Raw genomic sequence first — 22,047 nt, forward strand, 5'->3', positions numbered from 1 at the left:
TTACTGCTATGATTAACGGGCTAGAAACAAAACAAAAGAATATGATAGTAGTGCTGCACAATAAAAAAAAACATTTACTTGAATATAGATATAAAGATGTCTTAAAGTGATAGTCTGGAAGTCTAAATGTATTATATGAAATGTACAAAAACCTGGTCTTGCATTTCGACTAAGTAAGTATAAAGTCCCTCCTCCCCGAATCTCAACAAATCAGAGTCTAGTATCCTCCCGTGTTGACCAATGAAACGAGCTTTTCCTGTGAACCAGCTTGTCAGGTCCAATCAGGAGGAGCTTTCTGGTTAAAGAGGGGAGGAATTTGATTGTTTATTTTCAAATTTCCCCTGATCTCTCCTCACTTTGCAAACTTACAGACTATCACTTAAAGGTGCACTTCATTCACTCATCCGTCAGGAGCAGTGGGCAACCGCATTGCAGCGTCTGATATTGGGTCAGTTTTGGTGCATGTTTCTGGTTTATGGGGGTAACCAACACATCCAGAGAAAGCCCACTCTAATGCAAAAGAAATTCACTGAAAGGCTCACTCGATCAAGAAATCAGACCTGCGACCTTGTGTCTAATCTCATGTAAATATGTTGTTGAATGAGATAAGTTAAGTGGTCTCTGTCGTCTAGTTTATAGTATGTGGGAGTGGTACTGTCCTGGCCCGGACTTCCTGTCCCGCATAGCTGGGGCTGAGGTGTTAAGTGGAGTTATGACTGATTCAGATGAAGGGTAGATAAGATCTATGAGGTGTCTGGCCAAGTGCGCACGTGACCTGGAAACCTTCCTCCTCTCCTTACGTGTTTGATGACTTTGTATTTCATTTGATCATTTCAGTTACTGTCCCATATATTCTCCACATGGTTTTATTGTTAGGTTTCAGATAACACTTTTAGCATTATTATAGGATTTTTTTTTATTTTTTTATTTTTTTTTTACAGATCCCATAATATGAGTTGTATTTTTAGCAGGTGTAATTCCAACTGAAATAATATTAGCCACAACAAATGAAGAAATTATAGCTTTTGCACAGAAAAGGAAAGTGATTAGTCGGCTGCTAAGAGAAGGTGTGTGGGAGAAGCATTCCTGCTGTTTGGTATGTTAATTCACAGCTCCAGGGCCTGGACAAGCCGTGCTTTTTTCTTTCTTTTTTTTTTTTTTTTCTCGAAATTTCTCTGTGCGTCTCCCATCAGGTGAACTTATGGCCTCTCAGCCCTTTTATTTATTAGACAATCACTCACTTGTAAAGGATGATAAAGTTGACATGTAACAGGCAGTTGCAGCTTTGGTGCTTAAAGAACAGCACTTTGTTGAATGCTCCAACAAATTTGAGCTTTAAATGTGATGACACTGACATGCCATAGGAGTATGCTCTTTGGATGAGCGCCAAGTGTAAAAAGAGGGCAAACCAGAATATTATGGCTTCAGGACCATTTTGGTTTTTACTTACATTTCAGTTCTATCTTTGCTCTGAGAATGTTCCAGTTTGGTTCTTTTTGAGAAAGCAGAAAATGTTCTTATCATCCACACAGGTCAGCCGCTGTTATGACAGAAGTGAGAGTGGAGCTTTGACCCTGTGCACACTGAGAGGTGCTGGTCAGCTTGTCAGTCAGGTTGGCTGGTTTTTTAATCATTTCATCTTTGCTGTGGGGCCCTCCTGAGACCCCTGCAACGTTTAGCAGTCTGTGCTGTGGACCCCGGGGCTTGTCTAAGCCCAACCTGTATCTGAGCTGCCATTATTAGCTCTGCTCTCCAGAGCTCTGCTCATCTCTCCCCCGAGAGGAGAGAGAAATGAAGCGCTGGCTGGGCGCGGCAGCAGCGGGCCAATAGCCCGACATGGAACAGTAATTACTCCATTGATATTCCACACACAATAACACTGTCATCTCTCATTTGCATAACCCCGCTCGCCTCAGCACAACAGATGAAGCCTGTGATCCTGTCAAAAGCTCCAGAAGTCTCTGCTCTGAGTGGAGGTTTCCACCTGCCTGTAGGTGACAACATTCTCTCAGACAGATGTGATAAACACTGTAATGATGATGAAGTTTCTGTTCTGATGTCCCGCGAATCCTAAGAACTACACCTATAACTGTCGTCCTGATTTTTGAATTTTATATGACTGTGCCACCAGAAGTGTGGGGGGCTTCAGAGGATGTCACTGTGCTCTGTCTCAGCTCTTGGTTAATGGCCATTGGTCATAAGCTGTCTCGCCTTTATTTCTTTTGCTCTGCTGCTCTGTCCTCCCAGGTCTCCCACTGGAGCAGCACCCTCAGGCACCACATCATTTATTGCTGTCAGGAGTAGCGGGTAGAGGAGAGAGGGGGTGGGGGGTGGTACAGGAGGAGAATGTGCTGCAGAGAAAACCAGTGCTGCCGATGGGGAGAGAGAGGCATGGGGAGAGAGAGGCATGCTCGACTGTCAAATCTCAGCCGTTGAATATTTAATGGAGCCTGGAGTGTTTATTTAGTTAGCCTGTCGATTTTTACCGCTCTGTCAATAGCGACTCCTGTGTAGCCTGCTGATGATCTTTAGTGTCTCTTCCCCCAGGAGAGGCCAGCCACTAAATGCAATTATGGATTTTCCTGCACCGCAATGTGTTTGATATTTTTACTGATCTAATTTGCAATCTGGTAGTTTATTGTTTGGCATTTTAGTGGCGCTCAAGTGGCGAGGCAAATTTGATTTCCCCTCATAATTCTTTATAACTTCATTAATGCTGTTAGCACATTGGCACAGATCTTAAATAAAGCTTGAGAATCATCCCATGGATGAATGCATTCCTCATTTTATTGTCTCCATGCCCCATTCTTTTTACTGATTCTGGTTCTAATTAAAAATTATCCATGTGGTGCACTGTCTTTGTGAAATATGAAATCATAATTACATCTGAATAGCTCCCTTCACAGAGCTTTACAAACCTAACCACATAGATCTGTTGTGGGCAGAGCAAGAAAAACAAAACAACTTTCTTCAATGGCACTGGGCCTCTTCAGAGACAGATGAGGCGTTTATCAGCAGCAGACAAAAGTAAGGTGTGATTGGCTTAGAGAGCCACCTCGCTTCACGTGTTTGTGTGGAGCCCTAGGATTTCAGCACGATGACGAATGTGTTGGTTAGAGGGGCAGCATTAGCCGTAATGCTGTTAGCATGTAGCGATGTGAGTGATGTGCTAGTTAGATGCCCAGCAGTAGAGCTAATGGTGTTAGCGTGTTGAGCCTTCAGAGGGATGCAATCGGTTAGGCTGTGATGGATGAGTGTGGAGCTGCGGAGGCCTGCAGCCTCCTCATTCAGCAGGCTGTCAGCTCCTTAAGTGGACTGTACAATTAGTGCTGAAATCAGAGACGGCTTCATCCTAGTGCAACATTCAAATATCCGCGTCTGATTCCGAGTCGTGAGTAAACTGGTCGCTGTGAGGAGAGGCTGCTGTGTGGTGGAGCAGAGCTCATACTCACCTTATTCTGGAGATTCACTTTGAAATACAGAAATGACTCGATTCAGTCTGGCTTTGTTTTCATCATGCACAAATGTTCCTCAAGTGTCCTATCTCTTGTCTTGCTGTACGTAGATAGTTTTCAAAAACATGTTAATTTTAAATTGGATTTGCTATAACCATTGCATTTTGTTCAGTCAGATGTCTTTCTTTGTGTCTCGCAGCAGCCTCCTTCTCTAATTGAGCTTTGTCGTCACATCACGTCTGACTTTCACCCTCTCCCTCCCCTCCCCTCCCCTCTCCTTTCTCTCTCCTCTTTTGTGGTTCTGGACCCTCAGCCCAGTCCTTGTGGTCCCGGCGTGTCTCTGATATGTTCACTGTGCAGCTGTGCTTCTTCCATCTGACTGTGTTAGATTTATGCCTCTTATCAGCTGAGATGAGAGAGGGCGAGCACTGGGAGGATTTCTCTCCAAGCAGGAAGTGTCATTTTGTGTAATAGTTTGTGATTCATCCATGCACCTTTGACTAAATATGAGGGATGACAATTAGAGATATGGCCGTGGGAGTATAGGAACCGAAGGGTTAAGATTCCCCTTTGGCAAAGTTAGGACAGTCCGCTCCCAGCAAACTGGATCCAGATGTTTGTGCCGCTATAGACTCCTGCCACTAAAACAACAGGGCATTTTTGCCAACCACAGTCTATCACGTGTTAGCTTATAAAACAACTCTTTGACAACTGATCATGGCAACCAACCAAAATGTGCCACTACTGTTTGCCACTGGTTGCACATATGTTTTTTTTAATTGTACTTTTTAAACACTGCTGCATCTTTAGATATCACTGGCTATGTCCGCAACCAATTAGAAGCCTTCTTAAAGCACCTGCCCCGCCCCCTAAAAAAGACACATTTTGTCATAATAACACATTAAAAAAAATCATCTTATGAGAATACTTCTGCATACTACAGTATCACAATAATCTCCAGCACTTCTCTCCCGATCCGGTTGCTTTAATCCAGTCGGGGGGGCCATTGTCACTCAGCACAGTGTCTGAATCAATGGCAGAAAAGGCCAGCAGCCGCGGCACCACCAGCGCATTATTGATATGTTTAACAAATTAGCCCTGATGACGGCAGGTGTGATTGTGCTCTCAGCCCCGGGGTCAGCTCGTCATATGGCCCGCTAACAGACACGATATTGGCCCGCTCCGTCCTGATCTCTCCATTCCCACACAATGGCATTAGGGGCACCCCAGGGAAATAAAGAGTCCCTCTCCCCTATTCCCAATGCTCTTCAAATTAACTCCCCAGAAGGTTAAGCTCTGTGATTCATAATTATTCAGGCCCTCCACCACCCCACCCGCACCACTTCTTCTCCTGTCTCTTCCCTGCCACTTCACTTGAGTGGCACTTGCCTTTTTTTTCTCCTCCCCTCTTTCTACGGGAAATGCCCAAGAATTAGATTAGCTGGAGCTGACCTGTGAACATGGAGCAGATGATGGGAGCAGGATTGGACTTGATCCCTGCCTGTCTAGCTGTCTTTCTATTGAATCTTGCTGTCTTCTAGTGCATTATTACTTGCCAGGACCTCCCTATGGATGAGACATTTCGGGCCCCATTCTGCAATCGCATGTATGGCTCTCGGAGGAGCGGCCGGTGTCAGGAGTACGTCTCACTTGCATGGACTCGATTTGAATGATGCCCGCTGCTATTGGCCTTCAGCTGTCCCGGCGTGGAAATGTGGCGGTCTCCGGGCTGGAATCAATCGAAAGTGCTCATTAAACAACTGCCAGAGCGGTACACCAAAATATAGTGGTTGCAAAGAAAAGACACGATATAAGTCCAAGAGTTTGTACCTGTGGTGAATTTAATGGAAAGGGCTCAAAAGCTGTCTGTGGCGACGGTATCACTGGTGAGATCTTGTGAGGAATGCTGGGAGAGAAATTCTTCACCCTCTGTATTGCTATAACGCTCACTTGTGTCGTCATGGTATCAACATTTCAAACTCACTTTCGATTGCAATATATAGCTCAGTGCTTCATACCGATTTCCATTCCAGGGCTAAGAATGCAAGAGTAGTTCATTGCAGTGTCTTTACCATGCCCAGAGCCTGTAAACATAATCGTATCTGTACTCGTAACTTTCCCATTTTACCATTTAGTTATCATACTATTCTGATAAAGGTCAAGACCATCCTAAAGCTTAGCTGGTTTGAAAAGACAGCAAATTACTGATACCCTGGTTTCAGAAATCTTGTTTATTCTTAAGATTCAAATATTTCGACAATTGATGTGAAATGTTCTATATCCTTATTGTGCATATTGTTATCATTATAAGGCATAAGAATTTTCCTCAGCCATTGGGAGATTTGATTCAGTGTTTTATAGGTTTATGTTGGTACATCTGATTATAGAAATATGATTGATATACTACAACATGCTCTTTTATACTGACTCCGCAATATATTCTTTCAGTAATAGCAAGTATAGCAAATTTGCTTAAATGTCCTATTTAAAAAAGTTATTTTCTTCTTTTTTTTTTATTGTGACGTGTCCGTTTAGAAAAAAAGAAAAGTGAGTAAATTGTACGTAGGGCTGTGCAATAAATCAAAATTCAATTACGATTTCGATTATTACACTAAATGATTACAAAAATAGCATAATCGTGAAAAAACAATTATTAAGGATGCCCTCCTGCTTGTCCAGCCAAAGCACAGAAAGTTCCTCCTGGAATTTTTTCACGGCACTGGGATGACTGTTTCTGTTCTGTTCGCATTTCACATGCTACTCGCAAATGCTTTGGTCCGACATAAACAAACAGCGCTGTCTGATGATGTCATCAGGCCACGCGGCTCGGCTTGCTTGGGCAGGTGTGAGGGTTGGCCATCAAGGGGCAGGTGTGACAGAGATCTCTCAGCAGAGGATTAGTTTAGAAACATGAGCATATTTAACTTAATGTAGACTTTTTTAATCGTCCAAAGAAAATCTTTTGCACAGTTTTTTGATTAATAAATAAGATAAAGATTTGTTTAAAAGGCAACAAATAATGGGGATTTCATATATATTTTCTCTATAATCGAGCAGCCCCAATTGTACATGCCTTGTTTCTTATTACTAATTGATCAAATTACTTATTCTTTAATCACATCGTGTGAAAACAAGAGATGCAGTCCTTTAACTGTACCTATGTTTTCTAAGGCCCAAATAAAACAGTAGATACAGTGCATCTCCCTGCGTCGTCCAGTGGTATGGGCCCATATACAGTCGCAATACTACATCAGCATAGTGTTTGCTTTAGGTATAGTTCACACAGTGGAGGGACCTCGCCTCTGAAGTCAATTGGCCTTCTCGGGAGGCCCAGGTAATGTAATGAGGGACCACTCCGACTGAAGGCCCAGGCCCTGTTCCTACAATCACATAATTAATCTCTTGATTCTACCACTCACCGCGTCATGACAGATACGTTTGTGGCCGCGGCATAATGGCGAGGTCTTGTGTGCGCCTCTGTTTTGGAAAATGGTTATGAAGCCCCTTTCTTTTGCGCCTGCGGAGGGCTACGTTCAAAACAACACTCCCTTTGGGCCCTATTAGAAGACAAAGAGAAACAGCAACTAAAGAAGGTAGCCTAATAATATGTCGGCAATTTAGATAATGACTGGGAGTGAGATAAACTGAAGTGTGTATTACAGGTAATTGGATCTGCACTGTGTTGGCCACCTAAGCACCTATTGCATTGCACTGTATTGTTGCTGGTTCCGTTACCACAGTGGAGTGTCAATAATGTTAAGTATTGTGAGTAATGATAGCTAATCTGGGAGATTTTACCTGGCAGAACTACACATAGAGTCAGCAAAAGCAAAAAAATGTCTTACGATTCTCACCAAATATGATGAATCTCAACTCTTAAAGCGTCCCATCGTTTCCAGATATAGCAAACCTTGCGTAATTTCGCTTCTGGGCTTCATCAAACGTGTCCAGTTAGTCTCAGGATGACAAATGTAACACCGGGGGCCGTCACGGTTCTTTTGTTCAGCCCTCCGAGGTGAAGTGAGGAAAAGTTAGACCTATAATGAGTGTTGTCAAGTGCTCGGATACAGCAGGCAGAGGAGCATCCCTGTGGTGCCTTCAGGGGCTGGTAGTAGTGGTTGTGGGCTGTATCTCCCCGGCCTTTAAAGAGATTACCCTGAGCAGCGTATACGGAGCAGGTCTTCACCCATCGTCCCACCAGCCCATTACCAATCCTGCAGGGGGCGCTCTCCACATCCGTTAATAATCTGATGATGAATCACTACTTTAATTGGGCCATTACAGCGAAATCCCGGGCTACGTCTCCTCCAACTCTCCTCCTAATGGCTCAGATAGTTTGTTGCATATAGTAATCATGATTTTAATTGATTAAGTTTGCAGCCCCTTGTTTTATGAAAGGCCAAAAATGAATCATGGTTAATGGGATGTCTTAGTAATGAGGCATTTCTTTATTTCCAATAGTTAACATGGAGTCTTTGTTTAGATGCGCGCTTCGCCATGTCTTTTAAGGCTACACTCGGGGTCAGATTTTTCGCACTTTTAATTAGATGACGGATGGTCTAATTAGATCAAATTCATTATCGTCAGCTCCAGAAATCAAGGAGCTCTATTGGAAATAAGGTTAGGCTCCATCTCATCCATCATGCCCTAACTAACCAATTTACAGCCAGCCTTTTGCATGAGGCATTATTACCTTGTCATAAGCTGTTACCTTTAAAATCCCTGAATCAAGGCACGATATGCTAAGCTATTATCACATTAGCCGGTGCTACTGTGTCAGCCTCTTTCTGCCCAAGATAAAGTAGGCTCAGAATAATTGTATTAGCAGCACAGGGCCGAGACAGTGCAAACGACTGCTATTTAAAGCTGGCTGATAATTTGGTATAATTAAGACGTATTCTACAGCTTCTCACACACAAGTGGAATCAAGGGCTTTTATTCGGGGAGAACAATGAAACAGCAAACCGGTTTCACACATAAAGGTGTTAAAGGCTAAATCAGGATCTGTTATTATTATTAGCATAGAACGTCACACATGTACAGACGGCACCATTGGTTGCAATTCCTGTTCATTTGGTCTCATTCTGCAGCTGTGAGTCACACTCTGTCTTTTGTGAAGCAAACAAAAAGCTGCCTTTAATATTCAAATTCAGCTGGTCCGTCCCTGCTCATGACTCTTTGATCTTGGAGTCCATATTCTCTTTAATGTTAGCGCAATGTGTGATCGTGTGCATTTGTAATGAAGCTAAGATGTCTTTTATGGATATTTATTATTGGGTCATTAGCTTAGACTCAAAGAGTAAACAGCATGGTGAAAATGCAAAACAGCACTTTTACAAAATTTACAGCAGTAGACCATAGGGCCACAAGCCCTCTCCCTGCCCCTTGGTGCTGGAGCCATATTCTGCAACACATGAGGCCTGTCCCTGATCTGTGTTGGAAAGTGAATTAGGGAGCTCCAGTCTAAAGGCGTGATGGCAATGGGCTGAGAGCGGTGATTTGTTGGCAGTGTATATTACAGCCCACGGTCAGAGAGGGAGGGATAGGACAGGGGGCCTTATCAGTCAGTGTTTACTCACAGTAAATTGAGTTGAAATAATAGTCTTTCTCTAAGGCAGAACAATGAAGCAGGCTGCCGGCCGAGGCCCAGGCTGGAGCAGAGCGGTGCTAGCCCGACACTTCAAAATGAAAGGCAGAGCCTGAGGCCATGAGGAGGGGCACGACAGGGGGGCTTTATTGGGACGGGTGCACCAGTGGCACAGCAGACACCCCTGTGACAGGCACCTGGGTAGGAGTAGAGCAGTGATGAGGCCCGGGGCTCTGTCATCAGAGTGATGTGGAGAGGAAGAGGACTGCCCTGAGGACAGGCACGACAGGTCCTGGTGGATGGACCCCCGCTCTCTCAGTTTCCCTTGGGTGTGCGCCAGGCTGGTGGGATGTGTCAGTGTGTTAGCCCCTGCTCCTACACATAACCTGCAGCTATGCTAAAGCTGCAGGAGTCTAACCTGCTCAGAGAGATAGAGAGCAGCGCTGTAACGTTTGCCCCGCCCCTGCCATTGTCTCAGTCTATGCGCTTCAGCTGCACCTCGCCTCAGCCGCTTCCCCTTCATTTATCATTGGCTGCATAAAGTGCTGCCACAGCAGTATAGAAACAGCTGCTTTTTCAGACAGCCATGGAGAATGGGCTGCTCCTTACAACACAAAGACACTCGTGGCCCTAAAGAGAGTGTAAAATTGCCCAATGAATGCAAGCCTTTTTTCCTTGCTGAGAGGGCTGACCGTGGGTGTCATTGCAGCGGGAGACATTGTCATCACATCTAAAGACAAATAGGGATCCATATCGGCCGCATCATTTGTACAATGAACGGCGGAGGCACCGGTGCTATTGTGCTTGTTCAGGGCCAAATATGCATAACTACAGCTGCCGCTATCACCCTCTCTGGAGAATTGATATCAGGCTACTTAAACCAGCTTTATATGTATGAGTCACCGCATGCGTGTCTATTTGCTGTGCCAAAACGAAGCTCGCAGTTGCTTATAAGGTCATAATAGTGTCACTGAAGGCCAGGTGACCGCGCAGAGGAGTGAATGCCGCAGGGCTGTGTGCGAAGTCAGTTGATGTAGAGAAACCAGACGTGCCGTGCCATGCTCTGCCATTCTACCCCAGGGCTGCTCTTGGGGAAAAGGAGAATTTAGTCAAACCAGTTCTCTTCCAGCTGGAGACCTGAGATTCTACACTCCGCCAAGCACATGACAGAGAAATACTCACCGCCTGTTTGTGTGGGAAAAAGAACAGAGGAGCTACAAGGGCATCAGACAGCGGCTCTGTCAGACCTCCTCCGGCTATAAGAGCATGCTTGAGTACTTGAAGAACAAAATAGTTTCACAGTAACATTAGCGGCTTGTGATGAAGACAGAATTTCCCTTTCAAGATCCGGCGCACAAACAGTGACACACGCGTGGCAGGTCACAGCAAGATGCGGGAAGACAATTCATTTATTGTTCCTAAGAAGCTCTCTGGAATTTACATAGTGAACATAAACCGGGCTCATAAACAAGAACTAATGACTTTATGATTTGTCATGCAGATTAAAGTCGGTTGCTTAGCGAAATTATCAAAACAAACAGTAATGCGTCACACTGTACTGTAGACACACAACAAAGACTTTTTTTTAATTATTGTTGTTTGTAAATCCACATATGGTTTTGAATATTAGCTCAAAGTTTCAGGTCTATGCGACTGTGTACAAACGATAACAATCCGTCCGAACGCCGTTTCCCCTTGGCCCACAGCCGGCTGGTAAATGCTGGTGGTCTCAGTGGCGCGTATCTGGGCTCTTTAGTGAACGCAGCAGGTTCTTGGTTTGCTCTGCGGTGTGTGTGCGCCCCTCTGTCTGTCTGACACATTCCTGCACTTCTCTGGCTCCTAACTACCAGCCCCGTTGCCATTGGTTACAGCCATACATCCCCTGCACGCCCGAGCCGAGCCCCTCTCTCTCTCTCTTTCTATCGCTCGCGGTAGACAGATCTGTTTTGGCTAGTGTATCCGCAACACACACACTCACACACAACAAAACATCACAGCTTTTTAGCATAACGCCTGCTAATCTCGGGATTTGGCGCTTTGAAATGGCCCCTGTTGATGAGAATTTCAAATATATTGTGTGAATGCTAATCTGGGTGTTAATCCCTGGCCTCTAGCTCTTAAAGCATCCTGTCTTTCAATAATGGTGTTTGTTTTTCATTGGCATTCTCCGTTTCTCATTTTGACTATACCCCCCCCTTCCCTCTCCCTGTTAGCTGCCTAATCTCTAGTATTCCCATCTGAATATCACAGCCGTGGACTCATCTTTTTTAGAGGATGACACTTTGAGAGCATTGATGCTTCAGATGGCCCCGGAGAAATGAATTATTATTATTATTGTTCAGTCTGATGAGGACTTTAATGCAGAGGTTTGCCCAGGGACCGATGCTCGATATCGATTTGGCTTAATTGGTTTTAATCCGCCACAGTCAATCAAACAAACGCCCCACTTCATCTAATCTCACGTCTACTACGTCTGTTTTAACTTCTTTGTGTGTGCGTGTGCGTGTGTGTGTGTGTGTGTGTGTGTATCTGTAATTTTGTCCAGGTTTTTCCATGAGAATGCCACTTATTAGGATGCACATTTATTCTATCTCCAGCATCCCTCTCATTCCACTCCCTTTCTTCAATTTCCTGAGTTTTAGTGTCTCGTGCAGCGCTGCTACAAATATGCTTTAGACATTAGCAGATGAGTGGGTTGCAGATCATTTTTCTTTTTCTTGAAATTACCTTTTTTTTTTTTTTTTTTTTTGAAAGCGATATGACAGTCAGAGAAAAAAATAAATGTGCAATTGAAGATGGATGGATTCATTGATCGAGCGTAAATTGAGAAGCTTGACAACGACGTGACTGTAATTGCGTGAAATGTATTATCGTTTTTAAAGTACTCGCTCAAAACTTCACGCTGTCTGTCGCTGCTTCGGGGTTCTCCTCACCCACCGAGTCACAAGATTTGCCGCTTTGAATAGTAATCGCAACTTGGAGCGCTGACAGTTGGCGAATCTTTGCAAATACTACAAATAAGTTGCAAATACTTTGGAAGTACATTATCCCGTGCAAACAGCAACCTATCCTGGTTCTAAGGCGTCTAGCTTAGACCTCCACAAATAAATGAATATGAAACATGTATATATTAGGGCTGCAATCATAGATGGACAGATATAGACAGAACTGTCATTAATCGCTATGTTAGGTGTGACAATATCGCGAGAAGCTACAATATATCGCAAAAATGACTGAGATCTTCCACCTGACAGAGTTTTACACACCTTTTGCTAACACAGCCAAAAATAATAGTACACGGTAACTTTAAAATGTGCTATAGTTCGGCTCTACCCAAATCCAAAAGCTTCTTCAAATAAGTGTCAAAATAGAGACAGACGCAACAAAAATCTTCTGGACTGGAGCTCACAGCCTATGTGTCACAGTGTCACACCTCATTTGAAAGCTAAGACCAACATTATTGTGTTTTTGCCACTTTTTTGTTGCTCTTTTGTGGCTTTTCATGGTCACTTTTTGATTTGTCTTTGTAGCATTTTCACCCTCGTTTTTGTCGCTATTTTGACACTTTTTTCAAGACACTTTGAAATTTGGGTAAAGCCAAACTGGAGTTTATGTGCTTGGTTCAGGTCGGGGTTAAGATGTTAAGTTTATACCATTTTTGCCTTGTTTTGGTCTCGATTATTTATTTTCTTAGGCTTTTGTCTTGACATAAAAATACACAGCTTATTGTTTAAATGGATGAAACGTCATATATTGAAAGTATAGTATTGAAAGTGTTTACTAAGACAATTTTATTTATAGCAACATTCAAGACCATTACTTTTCTTATATTAGCAGTTTGCGTTTTGATATTTTCTCAAATGTTAATGCTCCTGGTCTTGGACACTGAACTGAATCCATATTTCATCATTTAAATCTATAGTTGCAGCCTTTAGTCGACCACAGTGGGCATAGTAGACAGCGGATCAGGGGCTGTGAGATCACACAAAGATCCAATTCGTATCTCGTGAAACACCGTCTAATTCCTGGTCGCCTCACATTCTCTCATCCAAACTCATCTCGGGCTTAGACTGAATCTTTGTTAAGTAAACACCAGCCCCTTCATCTGAGCAGCCTCCGTCACAATGATCTGCAGATGATCTGTGCCCATTAAGACAAGAGCAAACACTTTTACCAGAGACCAATATACTAAAGACAGGAGGAGCGGGAGTGGGGAGGAGGGAATTGTCTCTCTTTCTTCTTACTTTTTTCTTCTTCTACCGATTAATCCAGAATCTGTGAGGCTGGGTAAACTCCTCAAGATGGCCGTGGTTTGGTGGAGGGCGGAGGGGTCAAGCTCGGCTGGCCCCTGCACAGAGCTGAGGAATTTTTCATTAGTGCACAGCTGGGTCACAAGTGGCTCCAAAGCCGTCTTAATATTGTGTAGGCCTCAGATTAGGGCCTCGAAAAAGAAGGCGGGCGATGCTCTGCTCCAGACCCTGCTCTTTGCATATTTGCAGACTTGCGCTTTTGAACACCTCATATTACTGTTTGTTTTATTTCTTACACCCAGAACCTCGGGGTCAACAGTAATTATAAAAAAAAATGAATGTTGTCTTTTAACCGTTTCACTGCTGCTGCGTGTGAGAAGAGTCCACTCGTTTTCTCATGCTGAAGACGAAACATCCTTCAGATTGAACATTGATTAAGAAGTCATACAAGCATCGTGGAGAAGGACTTGCACACACATCCTTCTCATTAAAACAATAAGTACGAAAATCATTGCGGTAATGGCGTAGGCGGTTGTGCAACATGTGATAGCCATTAGACTTATTGTAGCCATCACTCTCCCGCTCTTCGACGCCTGTGAAGCCGCTCATCGACCGCCGCCAGTGCCACTGTGCTCAGAGCGAACAAACAGAGGCCGCTGTGGCGATATTTAAAACGTACTCATTATTAATGTGATGCTTTTCGCAGGTGCTCGTGGTGACTGTTAGAGGTGCTGCGGTCGCTGCGGTTTTAGAGCGGCTATGTGTCACGTTGACGTATTTATTTCACCGAGATAAAACAGAGCAAAACTGTATCAGCGTCGACTTTAGGTCCAGGAAGTATTCGTTCCCCACGATTTATCCCAATGTTGTTAATTGAAAAGGTTGTATTTAAACACTCTCCTTATCGTGAATTGGAATTTACCACAGGCCTAAACTCTGCATGTATGATCAGACCATTGTGGTACATCATAAAAATAAAAGGTCGGACATCTATCTGAACCTAATAATACACTCACACTTAAAGCAGTATATTGGTAGAAGACAAAAAAAACATAACATTTCTCTCCTCTATAATCACATTGTTTGTTTACTGCTCTCCAACTAGGCTTAAATGCAATGTTGCCGCCATCTTCCATAGGCAGGAGCAGCAGCTGTCCAAACAGCATCCTGTGTGCCTGTCTGCTTACTCTTGTATTTGGATGTGTACTTAGCCTCCTCTGCACTGTCCTTTTTTACCCCTGCAGCTTTGTTCTACCTGTGTGGTGCATCAGGAGGATTATTTCTATAGAGAAGCACGCGGTTTTTCCACAATTCATTCAATTATAGATACACTTAAAAGATGGAAATTCAGTGCAGGGCTTGTCGCTTGCTTCCAGTAATCTGCAGTTTCTTTCATTGATATGTGCGTGTGACAATCCGTATTTTAAAAGCGGGGTGAATCAGAGAAATTTATATTCAAGTATTGCATTTTAAATTCAATCAGTGACTTAATTAGTTGCAATACAATATGTACCATTATAGTATAGAACACATGTGTCAAACACAAGATTTAATATGGCTCTTTGTAAAGCGTGAATTTCGAAGTATGTCAAAAAAAAAGAAAAAAAGAAAGTCTAGCCCATTTTTGTCCGGAGTTATGAATTTTTAAAGAAATAGCCAGAATGCTCACTCCAGCCGCTATGGGGCAGCTTAAATTTAAAAAAGGAAAGAACTCTGCATGTGCCCCGCAGAGGGCACTGACATAATAAGAGATCTGGATATAAACAGCACATTATAGCCATGTGGTAAATGGTCTGTCTGCCCCAGGGCGGCTGTGGCTAGTGTGGAGTGAATGACTAATAACTTTATGTAGCACTTGAGAAACGTGTGACACAAGATGGTAAAGCGTAAGTGTAAGCTGTTGTTATTTATTAGGCCACAGTCCTTTACAATAGTGCGGTCTGCGATCCGCCGTGGGGGCTGAATTTCGGCCCACGACCCAAAATGACCTCGACACCCCTGGTATAGAAGATACAAGGTGCAAACCAAGCTTTAGTCCTAGGCAACATATCGTCCCCATTGCATGATGGGATGAGGGCCTCAGCTGAAGTCTACCCTGCCTGATTTTGTGTGTAGTTTCACAATAAGTCTGCTCTTTTGCATTCCTGCACACATAAGCGCTTACGCCACCACCAAAACTGAAGTGGACAATACTACAGTAGACTTATGGGACTCTCATTCACTATGCTTTCGAATTTACTAACTGTCTCACATATGAAATGCAGAGCAGGTGCGTGCGTTTGCACTGTGCCAAGTGCTATCACGTTGTCTTGTGTGTCCCCTGCGAGCTACTGTAGCGCCGCCGTAGCATGGGCCGGGAAAGAAAAAACCCTGTGGCCAGAGTGATGAAGAAGGCACCTTTGGGCCATTAGCAGCGTACACATCTCCCGTTAATGTGTTTTACTTTTACCTGCTGGGAGTTTAATTAAAAAACAAAGAGCCTCAATTTAAAGGCCATTATTATGCTAATGCAGTAAGCGCGGCGTGGTGATTAAGCAGCTTTTAGGGCTGACTGGAGCTGGCCCTTGGGACAGGAAGGATGGCACTTTTTATTTGGCTTCATTACTCTCCATGAATCTATGCTCCAAAGAGAAACGCTGATACTATAAAACAAGGTTGGCCGCTGAGCACATCTTACGCAGACAGGATTATTATCAAAGGTGGAAAGAAAAAAATGAACTTAACTAAAAGTACTGTTATGTGGCGATGATTCTCCAATAGAGCGATCAGTCACAAACGAGTCCGGAAGAGGAAAAAAGATATTACAGACACGGGTAATCCACTGGTCCACTGTTGTGTCTCACTGTATGTTTGTGAGTATAGTGATCCTACACACAAGTTATTTTTAGCCTGCCATGGTGTGGACAATATCACGTCCTCGTGACCACTATCGGAGCGAATGCAGGCTAACATAACAAAGTAATTTTAATCATGTTCAGATAAAGTTGAGAAAAAAAAAAAGGAAGGTGCTCAGTGAGAAACATCTGGGCATCAAATGTGTTTGGTCTTTGGTTAAAGCCCTTGATTCCGTTGTTAGGAGCTGATGAGGCGTGTCTGCTGAGAAGTGGCTGCTGGCAGACCACAGCCTCCTCTGCTCAAGTCAGACAGCTCTGTTTGTTGTGTCTCCAGACGAGTAACAGGACGACATCCCACCTGAACGCATGGGCAAGAGGCACATTGGGGAGTCCATGAGGGAAGAACGCTTTTTTCTGTATGGGGCTAGTTACCTTTCCTTGCTTAGCTTCTTTATTATGATCTTTATTATATAAAGCCATCTGTGTTGTCACTGTGTATCTCTTTCTATCACAATGCGATGGACACACTATGAACACAGTAGAACCATCCTGGAAATGTTTTATACTGGACTCTTCAGAACTTGGAAGAAAATATGAGGATTTCAAGTGTTGCCAAATGGCGTGCATGTTTTGTCATCTGATCTTGGAATTACATCACGTTTTACAAATGCGTGCGTAATCCAGTGTCTTAAGAATTCCCCACAAAGACACCGACATACGCATCCGCCAGTGCACAGCAGAGAATAGCCAGCCGTGTGTGCAAAGCAGGAAGTATTAGCCCGGTGCGCTTGACCAGTTGCTTCTCGGGGCCTTTGTCCAGAGGAGGCCCTTTTGTGCGACCTCACGCCTTCACCTCTGATGATTGGCACGGACACAGGTTTTTCCCTGCACCGAACACCACGGCCCATCTTCAAAAAGTAATTGTTTTCAGCTGCTGCTTGGATAATCCCCCCCATCCTTCTGTCTTTGAAGAGATGCCGTGACATAATAGCCTCGTCTATTCTTCCCCAAATTGTGATGGTATTTCTCCAAGTGTACAACAGCGAAGGGGGGAGTAGGTGAGACAGATGCATGTGTTACTAAATGTAGCACAATAATCACCCGCCATAAGCATCTCCATATTTGCCCCTCCCCACCCCCCCTTCCCTTGCTCTTCTTTTATCCCAGCCCAGTCCTCCTGATGCTTATCACTGCGGCAGGAGCATTAGACGTAATGACTGGAGACGAGGAATCATTGACAACATGTGGTGCGAACTTAAGATGTTGTCACACTTTAAGCTGCCTCTAATCTATTCAAAGTGAGCGTGTATAGATCTTAAAGGTGCACGGAGAAGGCAAATATGGGTGCCTGAGAGGCCAAACTCGCTAAACTTTTATTCTTCCTCACTGCCTCGGGATGATAAAAAGTCATGTTTATACAACCATGTGAACAGGGGTTAGAAGATGATCATTACAAAAACAAATGCTATTTTACCAAAGATTCAGTGTGCCATTTGTGCCTGTCCCAAACCTGGGAAATTGAGAATGTTGCGTCAGGAACACACATTAGACCCCAGACTACCTTCGACAATCACATTTCTGCAGTTCTTGCTCCTTAGCTTTTCATCTATTTTACATGAATGGGAGTGCAGATCAGCAGAAATCAGCCTTGCAACGTGGATTCCTATTAGAGAATTCGCTGACACCGACTCTTTCTACCTCATTTCTGCGTAGTTGTGGGAGGCCAGTGTCAATATTGACCGTTCTTGTGAGGTGGATGCAGCCATTGATCCGCACAGTAGGGTCCCCGCGAGCATCCGTGCGCTCAGGTGTGGGAGGGCTGCAATCCAAGAGAGAGAGAGAGAATGAAAGTGCACAGGGATGTGGCTTTTTTTTAGCGCCCGGTGGTCTATTCTGTGTTGTGCTAGCTCTGCGACAGTGGGAGTCATGTTACCAAGGCACCCGCGAGTCCGAGCAAAGTGGATTTCGGTGGGACGCGGGATGGGTCAGAGGGATCAAGTAGAAACAGGACACGGTTTACGGTCGCCGTAACTATTTTAAAGACCCGGTTAATGTCCCTGCAGGTATTTCTTTTTATACAGACGCAATGTTATTGACTGACGTTGGAGCAAAGAAACTGAACCTGCTGTTGTCTCTTGTGGCCATCGCTGGAGAAAATGCACAAATTGGAAAAAGCGACAGAGAGTGGCTTTGTGTGTAAAATACTATATACCGGTACCAGCATATCTTTAAACCTGTATTAAACCAAAAAAGAGACAAAAAACCTGAATTAAAGTCTTGAACAGGAAAGGAGCCTGAGTAACCGGAAAAATGTATTTAGACCAATCCTTTACGTTTCCCCCTACTTGCTCTGTGGCCCACTCCTCTGCCCCTCTAACCACTAATCAGGTAATGTCGAGAGGTTGAATGGCAAGCCTCCCTCCGGTCAGCCTCCACTGCTCACACAGCGGTGTTGTTTTAGAGAGCATTCTTTAGCAGCTGAACTTGGAAAGGTATTAAAGTGGGATTAGGCTCCTCCACAATCCACTGCTTGTGTCATTCAGGGAGTTTGTGTTCTCCGTCCCTGCTGCCGCCTCCCCGCTCCTCCCCTGTTTGATTGTGGCTAGCCGCGGGAGTGGGACCGGCTGAGGCCTTTTCAAAGCGCAGGGGTAGGGTTAAATCCCTAGTCCACTGCTCCCTGCTAATTCTCCTTGTTCCCCGGAGAAGGATTTACTTCTGCTGCCAGCTTCTCAAAAGCCCTCTCTGCCCATCCGAAAAGTCGCCGTGGCCTTCCTGTGGAGGTGCGGTTGCCATAGAAGAGGCGTCACGCATGGCTATTCCATCTGAGCCCCGCTGAGAATGGAGACCGGCGACTGAACACAGGCCGAAAGTCCGGATTAGGGTCCCTGCACAAAGGCAGGACAGGAAGATTCCAGAAGAGACCAATAGGAATTACAGCAGCAAAAATAATGCAAAGTGACAGAGAGGGGAAATAGAAAAATAATGGCTTACAAGATTAGCCTCAGTGCGAAGAAAGGCGAAAGGAAAGAGGGGCTTGAATGAGAATGTTTTCATCTAGACAGGGAGGTTTTAGCGGGATGTTGTCGGGGCCATGGACGTATCAAAATCGAGCTAACAAGTCATTTCCGCCACCCTTTTTTTTTTTCAAGGAGCCTAAGCCGGCGATCATTAGTTAAACTTTCGAACCGGAGCTGCAAACTTGTCTTGACAGATTCATCACCTCTTTGCACTGATCCCTGCATGTAATAAGATGATCCTTCTAAATAGGATAACAGTAGAAGCAGCGCTGGTGCATCAAGTCGATCATTTGTCTCCGAGTGTCTGTAGGATTTTCTGTTGTTTTTGTTTAAAGTGACCAACACGCAGTTTGTTTGGAGGACGGATCCATATTTACAGATTACTGCCAAAGTTTGGGATTATCCTTGAGGTTTTTCCTTTGTTTCATAATAATCTCCTTAACCTGTTGCAATAAACGGAAGATTAAAGGCTTTTATTAACTATACCAGAGCCAAACGTGATATCTCCTATTTGACGTCTGATATCGGAGATCCTCTTGCGGTTTGAAAATTACCTATTGATTTCGAAAACCCCATTGAAACGCTGTGGTGTAATTAACGTTCCCTAATATTTCACTTTGTTGATCATTGGTTGGGCTATTAATTCACAGCGCTGTACAGATGACAACCACACAATGTGCCGTCCAATGTGCATACAGCTGCTCACCCCCTATCACTTACTCTATCAGCACCTATAACGGCATTAGCATAACAAAAAGCATCCTTTGGTCTCCATCTCTCTCATATTTACTTGTTATATTCATCACTATCGCTCATCCCTGTGCCGAAGTCCTGCCGCAGTCCATGTCAATTGCTCCGCTCGACAATGAAATAGATGTTCACCACAAATAGATAGGCGGCTGCCAGCTGTCTTACACACCAGGGCAAACAAAAGAGTCCACTAATAAATCCTGGGCTTTACGGCCGGACAAGATCCAAACCGCACTCCCCCTGCCTTTCTTGCTGCACTTAATGTGGCGTCTTCCGAACAACACAATTAAATGCCTCTCTGTCGCCAATAAAACAATGCAAACATCTTCCCCCCGAAAGCGTATAAAAGAAGATGGAGGTGTTGGGGAGGAAATGGCGTTGTGGGGGGGGGGCATGTGTTAGAGGAGTAATATCGGGCGCCGAGATGAGATACGAAGCGACCAGAGGGCAGCCTGGTAGTCGGCAATGCATCATCGGCTCTGATATCATCGGATGCATAGATAAAGAGTGATGTGGGAGGATGGGAGAGCGAGGGTGGTGGGTAGTGTGCAGTGGGGTCCTGTTGAATGTGATGGAGGTGGGGGGGTTGAGTGGGCACCCATGACTGAGCTCACCGGGAGAGGCACGAGCCAGGGCCCACCCAACACATTTGAGCAGAGGAGCTGCTGCCAGTGAGACGCCAGCCTCGGCTGCCCACAGCACCGCCCCACTGCTGTCTTCAACATAAGAGATGCTTATTGTGAAATTTGATTCGCTGTTTACACCAGCAGCATCACATCTATTCTCCCCCATGGTGCAGTTTTTTATGTTTCACATGAAACAAAATGTATTTCTTCATTTATAGCCATTAAACTCTACATTTTATGTGAAAGGGAGTATTTATATATGCTGTATTTATCTGTTTTGGCCTTTTCTGAGGGTATATCCTGCCCTAAGCCCATAGTTGCTGGGTTAGAACTGAACAAACCCAATGTTATAATTTATTTATTTGATCATGACAGTGCATGTAAACGAACATACATGGGGCTCATGCATGTAAACAAGCCTTGGGCTAATTTCCACCTGTCGCAATCTCAAACACACTCTCATTCATCCTGGCCTATTGTACATGTTTTTAGTGGAAGGGGAAACCGGAGTAACCGGAGGACACGGTGAGAACATGTAAACTCCACACAGAAAGGCCCTGTCCGGGACCTCCTTGCTGTGAAGCACGAGTGCTAACCGCTGTGCCACCGTGCCGCTCATTAGTTAATGCGCCATTAACTTAATAGCAGAGAGGGGAAATCTCTGCTGTGCCAATTTCGGAGGAGCTATACGAGAAATGTTGTAAATCTCTTAACCCCCGCCTGAACTGAGCATTTTCTTCTGTTCAGATTTATCCAAATCTAAAAGCTTCTTGAAAACTAGGATGAAAACGCAACAAAAATATTGACAAAAACACAATAAAAAACGCTGAAAACATGACAAAATAACTACAAAAGCACGGCAAAAACGTGACAATAACGAGACAAAAACACGACGAAGACACGACAAAAAAGAGATGAAAACACGACAAAAACACTTTAAAAAACGTGACATGAACGTAGATTAGATAGATTTGGGTAAAGCCGAACTGGAGAAAATGTGCTTGGTTATGGTGGGAGGTAAGAGGTTAAAGCAAAAGTCCCACCATAGTACGCATTCTCTCATTGCTGCTAATATGAATGAAATTAATATTGTATAATTGAGTGGTCATTTGATGTCCATTTGAAGACAGGTGCCACAAGTTCAAGCTGATCAAGAAATATATATATATATTTATCTACCATGTATACAATTACGCTTTGTAAATGACCCCTTTGGCTTCTGTTTCTTCTCTCTCTTCTGTAGGTTGTTTGCGACCAAGTGCAGCGGGTGCATGGAGAAGATCGCGCCCACGGAGTTCGTGATGCGCGCGCTGGAGTGTGTGTACCACCTGAACTGCTTCTGCTGCTGCGTGTGCGACCGGCAGCTGAGGAAGGGCGATGAGTTTGTGTTGAAGGAGGGCCAGCTGCTCTGTAAGATCGACTACGAGAGGGAGAAGGAGCTCCTCAGCAGCGTCAGCCCCGATGACTCAGACTCAGGTGAGCGCCCGCTGTAGCACCTCCACGAGAACCGCACACCGGGGTGCGACCC

The 22,047-nt window shown here is 44.4% G+C and overlaps 1 protein-coding gene across 2 annotated transcripts in view; it reads left to right on the top strand.

Annotated features, from left to right (window-relative positions):
• The window catches only part of lmx1bb (LIM homeobox transcription factor 1, beta b), a 46,902-nt gene that overhangs the window by 16,971 nt on the left and 7,884 nt on the right, over positions 1-22,047 (top strand). For both annotated transcript variants that reach the window (XM_079578765.1, XM_079578766.1), the window contains one exon: positions 21,763-21,995. In XM_079578765.1, coding sequence (XP_079434891.1) covers positions 21,763-21,995 — 233 coding nt within the window. The remainder of the gene's footprint in view (positions 1-21,762; positions 21,996-22,047) is intronic.

The sequence above is a fragment of the Gobius niger genome (assembly GCF_951799975.1).
Source record: "Gobius niger genome assembly, chromosome: 1".
Classification (NCBI taxonomy): Eukaryota; Metazoa; Chordata; class Actinopteri; order Gobiiformes; family Gobiidae; genus Gobius; species Gobius niger.